This window comes from Otolemur garnettii, unplaced genomic scaffold, assembly GCF_000181295.1.
Source record: "Otolemur garnettii isolate 467f Iridium unplaced genomic scaffold, OtoGar3 scaffold00230, whole genome shotgun sequence".
Classification (NCBI taxonomy): Eukaryota; Metazoa; Chordata; class Mammalia; order Primates; family Galagidae; genus Otolemur; species Otolemur garnettii.
This window is the reverse complement of record NW_003852625.1, coordinates 1,315,001-1,321,627: the sequence shown is the minus strand read 5'-3', so window position 1 is coordinate 1,321,627 and position 6,627 is coordinate 1,315,001. Positions and strand designations below refer to the sequence as shown.

The following is a 6,627-nucleotide window of genomic DNA, read 5'->3' as shown; positions in this document are numbered from 1 at the left end:
GGGCTGGGGATTCGAACCCGCCACCTTAGGTGTACGTGGCTGGCGCCTTAGCTGGTTGAGCTATAGGCGCCGAGCCCCCGTGAGTTTATTTTTATTCTTTAAGATAAAATGACCTTCTTGCATGCAGCAGATATCTGGTCTGAGTTTACGTATCCAGTCAGCCAACCTATGCCTCTGTAGAGGACAATTTAAACCATTCACATTAATTAAGAGGATTTATAAACATGGTCATGTTTTGGGAGTCATGTTTTTCAAACGTCTAATGGACATTTTTAATCCTTTCACTACTGTGGATGTTGTGATTTGTTCAAAAATTTCTGAGTGAGTTTACCTTGATGGTAGAGCATTGTGCTGGTCATTGTGGAGGATGGGTCTAAAAATATCCTGGAGAGCTGGTTTAGTTATGGCAAATTTCTTCACATGTGTATGTCAGTAAAGTATTTCATTTCTCCCATAACAAATGAAACTTAGTTTAGCTGGATACAGGATCCAGCTGAAAGTTGTTTTGTTTTAGGAGATTTAAGGTCAATGCCCATCCTTTTCTGTCTTGAAATGTTTCGGCTGAAAGATCTGCAGTCATTCTGATATTTCTCCCTTTCTAGGTGATGCTTGTCTTATGTCTGGCAGCTTACAGGATTTTCTCCTTCATCTTAACTTTGGTAAAGCTAATCACAATGTGTCTAGGACAGTGGTTCTCAACCTTCCTAATGCCGTGACTCTTTAATACAGTTCCTCACTACTCTATCCTAAAAAGTCATGGTATTAGGTTGAAATCTCAGCTATGGACAGATATAGACAGCTGCAGTGCCCTGCCCCCACCATTTAGTTCTTTTCCATTACAGAATTTCGAAGGTCAGCTTCAGAGTGTCCCCCAGGGAACAGCCCCACATGCGGTTCCAGTCAAATTGTCTTGGAAAGTACAAACCCTGCTCAACAGAGAGGGATCCATGGGTCTCCAACTGCAGATTGAAATCCTCAGACAGTTTTGTCCTGCATCCCTGAGGGTATGGCGCCCAGTCCCCTCTGTTGAGCCCTGAATTGCCTGTCAGAGTCCCAACTAGGTGTCAATACCCCTATCCCCAGGGCACAATCAAGGCCAGGAGTCTGGGATCCCGCCCACCAGGTTCAGTTAGCAGGGCTTGCCAGCTCAGTTGGAGTTGGGGACCACACCTCAACCTGTACCTCCACCTGCCGATTCTCAGTCTATACCTGGCAAGCCTCAGCTCACTGGCTCTGTTGGAGTCAGAAGACCACCCACTCCACCCCCTCCGTCCACACCCAGCAAGTCTCTGCTCTCTGGCCTGGTTGGAACCAGGGACCAGCCCCATCTATGGAACTCAGTCTACATCGGGCAACCATTCTGCTTCAGGACACCGTAAGAGCCTGGGGTTCTGCATACCTTCCCAATAGACACAGCCCCAACCAAGGGTCAATACTACCACTGGCCAGGCAAAGTCATAACTAAGGGATTGCTCCTACTTCCACTGAGTGACCCTTTCTTCTTGCACCCTCTTTCTTTCTCACCAGTCACAGATTCCGTCCTGATGTTCAGCAGTCCATACTATGCCCAGATCTCTCAGAAACAAACCAAACACTCTGCACTCTACACGGGGCAGAACTTTAGACTGCCATGAGCAGGTGGGAGGAAGGGTGGACTAGGAGTTTGGAATTGTGGGGGAAAATATTTGTTCAATTTTATGCCAGGCATGGTGGTGTCTAGGTTCACAAGTGGGACCTCCCTAGAGAAAGAGACCCGGTGTTTAGCGGCTCTCTCCAGCGCAGTAAAATGAGAGGTCTTTTGTTCCCTGCTTGCTTGCAGAGAGCCTGAGGTGGGCCTGCCTCTTGGGGGAGGGGTCTCCAGTCCTCTAGGTGATAGGCTTTGTACCTGTAATTTGTTTTCTTGAATGCTCTTCCTTGGAGTCACAGCTTGCTCAACTTCTTTCTTGGCTCAGCTCCCCACCTTTGGCTTCATAGAGTCCGATTCTGTCCAGTTTTACTCCCTCTGATCAGGAGCCTCTGCCAAGGGTTGCTACTAGTCGGCCATGTTCCCGGAATTTCCTCTTTCAGTATTTTAAAGAGGTTTCTCCATCATCCTTTAGATCGCACTTTTTCTTATGAGAACACTCTTACATTTGTTTAACTGGGCCTACTGGTTCCTTTTTCCTCTGGGTGCTTTTTAACAGTTTTTCTTTATCACTTGTTCTGAGAACCTTGTTGTGATGTATCTGGGTGGAATTTTCTTCATGTTTCTTTTGTTTGGAGTTAAACTAAAATTTTCATTAAATTGGAAATTTGGGGGCCCTTATTTCTTTGAATATCTTTTTTGTCATTTTACCTCATCTATTATGGAACTCCAATTATACATACTTATAGGCCACTTGAAGTTTCCCACAGAACTCTGATGTTCTAGTCATTCTTATTTAATATTTTTCTTTCTGTGTTTGGTTTTGGCTGATTTTTCTCTTATGTCTTCATGTTGACTAATCATTTCTTATGAAATGTCTAATGTGCAGTTAATCCCATCCAGTTCATTTTTAATTTTAGATGTACTTTTTATCTCTTGAACTTTGTTCATGTCTTTGGTTATTATGTTATATTCTCTTTTAGCTTCCTGAACATTGCTTGGTTAAATTTTTTATTGAATGCCAGATATCATGAAGCTTGCCTTCTCGGGTGTGGACATTGTAGTATTACTATAAATATTTCTGACTTTTGTTGTAGGATATGGTTAAATTACTTGGAAACAACTTGATATTTAGGGGTCTTGAGTTTTATCATTTGTTATGTGGGACCATTGTTGTATTTAGTCTAGGACTAAATTTGTCCTTCTAGTGAGAGAAGACTTTTCTTATTACTTTACCTGATATCTCATGAATTATAAGATTTTCAGTCTGGCTGGGGGGAACTAGTCCTACTCTTAGTCCTTGGTGAATATGGGAATTATTCCCTCTAATCTTTTGAGGTTTGATTTCATTCTTTTGCCTACAGTAGTTTCGTCACATACAGATTCGTACTCAAATGAAAATCTGAAGGACACCTCTGTAGATCTCTTAAGTTCTTTCTATGTGCATTGCTTTTTTCTTTGTTACTCTGTCCTGTGAACTCTGTCTGCCTTTTTTCCCCTGGCTCCCAACTCTGTCTCCTAAAGTTAGGGAGCTGGATGAACTTTTAATTGGTTCTTCCTCCCTCCCTTACCTGTGGCCTGTAAACTCTCTTCATGCAGCAGCCTGGCTCATTCATGGGATTTGCCTTGTTTATTACTCATTTCTAATGGATAATGTTATTTTTTTTGCCTGCCATGTGGTGTTTCAGAAAAGCATAATTTTATATATTTTGTCTATTCTTCTAGTTTCTCTAGTCAGGATATAAATCTGGTCACTGTTACTCTATCTTGGCCTGAAGCCAAGGCTAATTTTTCCATTTTATGTTCTCATATTTGTCAATATTTAGTTTTGATTCTTCCATAGGCTCTCTCTACCCCAACATTTTAAAAATTACTGCCCATATTTTTCTGATACTTTTGTGATTTCATTTTTATTTATATTTAAATATTTTGATTCATTAATTTTGATATTACATATGAGGTAAGGAATCTAGTGTTTTCTTTCCCTTCCTCCCTCCCTCCTTTCAATTTTTATCTATCTCCTTCTCTCCATCTTTCTTTCTCTGTATATTATACAAGTGGTTAATCAGTTGTTTCTATATACTATTTGCTACACAATCCATTATTTCCACAATGATTTTAAATGTCATTTTTATCATAAGTATTATACTTCTGGTTCTCTACTCCTCTTCCATTGAAAAATCTGTAGGTTCTGGAGCTAGTACTACTTCTTTTTACTGTCATTTTATATAATATTTTTGTACAAAAATATTATCTGGTTGAAAGAAATCCCCATTATGATATAACTTTTCTTGATTATCTATCCTTGAAAATTAGCTTTGAAACTTTTTGGCCAGGCCAGGCATGGTGGCTCAAACCTATAATCCTAGCACTCAGGGAGGCCAAGGCGGATGGATATTTTGAGCTCAGGAATTGGAGACCAGCCTGAGCAAGAGTGAGACCCTGTCTCTACTGAAAATAGCTGGGTTTTGTGGTAGGCGCCTATAATCCCAGCTACTTAGTGGGCTGAAGGGGAGGATCTCTTGAACCTAGGAGTTTGAGGTTGCTATGAGCTAGGCTGATGTCACAGAATTCTAGCGTGGGCAACAGAGTGAAGACTGTCTTCCAAAAAAAAGAAACTCTTTTATTAGATTTCTAAAACAAGTAAAAACATTCCATTTTAGTTACTAATTAAGTTAAAAAGGAAGTTATACCTGTAATAGTCTTTCTTTCAAATAACTTTTTTTTTTTTTGAGACCAAATCTCACTTTGTCACCCTTGGTAGAGTGCTGTGACATCATAGCTCTCAGCAACCTCAAAGCTCAAGTGATTCTCTTGCCTCAGCCTCCCAAGTAGCTGGGACTAAAGGTGCCTACCACAATTCCCAGCTAGTTTTTTTTATTTTTAGTAGTTGGGGTCTTGCTCTTGCTCAGTCTGGTGTCAAATTCCTGAGCTCTGAAATGTGCCCATCTCGGCCAATGTCAAAGAACTTTTAAGTTATTTGAGCCTCTTATTAGACATTTGTAGTTTTTTAAAAATGTGGGTCTTGTACATGTAGTTAAGTTTCTTGGTGGGTATTTTGTACTTTTCTTTCTTTTTAGGAATAGGATTGTTCCTAATTTATTTTGCAACTCATTATAGTTGATATATGGAAGTTATTTTTTTTTCTCTTGGAAAAATCATGTGTTCTATAAAATTTTGAAAATTGGATTATTTTTCTCTAATTTTATGACCTTTTTTATTTTATTTTACTATTCCACAATAGTGTGAAGTAACCGCAGCTCCAGTGGGTATTTTGTTTATATATTTTTTCTTTTTTTAAATTTCTTATAGCATAACTATGTACATTAATGCAATCATGGGGTACAGTGTACTGTTTTCATATACATTTTGAAACTGGTTAATATAACCTTCATGTCATTCTATATTTTTTCTAATGGAATTCTTTGTTCAGATTTGCCATCTAACAACAGCACTGCACAGTCTAACTTATACCAACAAAAAAAAAAACTAGATGAAAAGAATATCCTCCATAGCCCTTATTGTGTCAGAATTAAGGAGTTGAGGCCCATAATCAGTAATTCAATAGGTCAAAAAGAATTACTCCTTTATGTCCTCTGACATTTAGACAAAGTAAATTACTAGTTGATTTTTTTTTTTAGTTTTTGGTAATTATTTTAATATAATAAATATCCTATCTGTCCTTTGACAGTGTATCTCTAAATATTATACACCTCTTGGCTTCTACAAATTTCTTAGGGGAATGCATAGAGTTGGCATAAAATAAAACCATTTTGATAATTTGTTTTAGAGCAACAGTTATTAGAAAATTAAATATGTTTTTATTAACATTAAGTTTTATTGTATTGGTCCAAAGCATAGGCATGGGTAAATTCTTTTATATTTCTGTTTTTAAAGAAAGGGAGAATTTGGGCGGCACCTGTGGCTCAGTGAGTAGGGCCTGGGCCCCATATACTGAAGGTGGTAGGTTCAAACCTGGCCCTGGCCAAACTGCAACAAAAAATGGTTGGGCGTTGTGGTGGGTGCCTGTAGTCCCAGCTACTCGGGAGGCTGAGGCAGGAGAATCGCCTAAGCCCAGGAGTTGGAGGTTGCTGTGAGCTGTGATGCCACAGCACTCTACTGAGGGCAATAAAGTGAGACTATGTCTCTCTAAAAAAAAAAAAGTAAAGAAAGAAAAAAAGAAAGGGAGAATTTTATAGCATTCATAATGTATATTTAATGATTATTTTATAGATTTTAACATATTCAGACATCTTTAATTTTTTAGTGTCTCTGCAGATGAAGTTAATTCACCATTATCACCCCTCGCATGGCAGGTAAGAACAAATTAAATGACCATTGTATCTATTATTTTGGTCCCTTTTATTTAATTAAAAGAAATTGTTTCATTACAGCCCTTAGAAAATCAGAAGGATCAAGTAGATGAACAGTGGCCAGAGTCTCAACCTATAATCTGGCAGAGTGAAGAAAGAAGGCGGAGCAAACAGATTAGAAAAGAATATTTCAAGGTACTTAATTAAGTTTAAAAATTTCCTTTGTAATTGTTACTTCTGATTTTATCAGTTTTGTTTTATGGTAATAGAGTAGAATATAACTCACTAGTTAAATGTAGTAAATGTGTTATTTTATCCTGATTTCCCACATTTATGTGGTTATATGATCCAATTATATTCATAAAATTTCAGTACTTCACAATAATTGAGTGAGTAGAGATTAGTATGAATCACAATTTATCAAATACCTTACAAGAAAGATGAGTGTTTTCTACAGTGCTAGTTGTAGCAATATGTGGCATGTTTTGAAAAAATTGTCCAGGAGAAGTCTTTTACTGTATTTGTTTCAATAAATATTTGACATGTATTTACAATTGGCATTTAAGTATTTCAATATAAACAAATACTATTTATGTGGTTCTAGAAATGGTTGAAAGCAGTTTTTCCATTTTCTTTTCTTTTTACTTTAGTAGATATCTTAAGAGGTTTTAAAAATCTTGGCTCGGCGCC

The 6,627-nt window shown here is 38.0% G+C and overlaps 1 protein-coding gene across 1 annotated transcript in view; it reads left to right on the top strand.

Annotated features, from left to right (window-relative positions):
* LRCH2 (leucine rich repeats and calponin homology domain containing 2) overlaps positions 1-6,627 on the top strand; it is a 150,226-nt gene that overhangs the window by 97,964 nt on the left and 45,635 nt on the right. The window contains exons 13-14 of the mRNA XM_012812883.1: positions 5,892-5,940; positions 6,019-6,132. Coding sequence (XP_012668337.1) covers positions 5,892-5,940; positions 6,019-6,132 — 163 coding nt within the window. The remainder of the gene's footprint in view (positions 1-5,891; positions 5,941-6,018; positions 6,133-6,627) is intronic.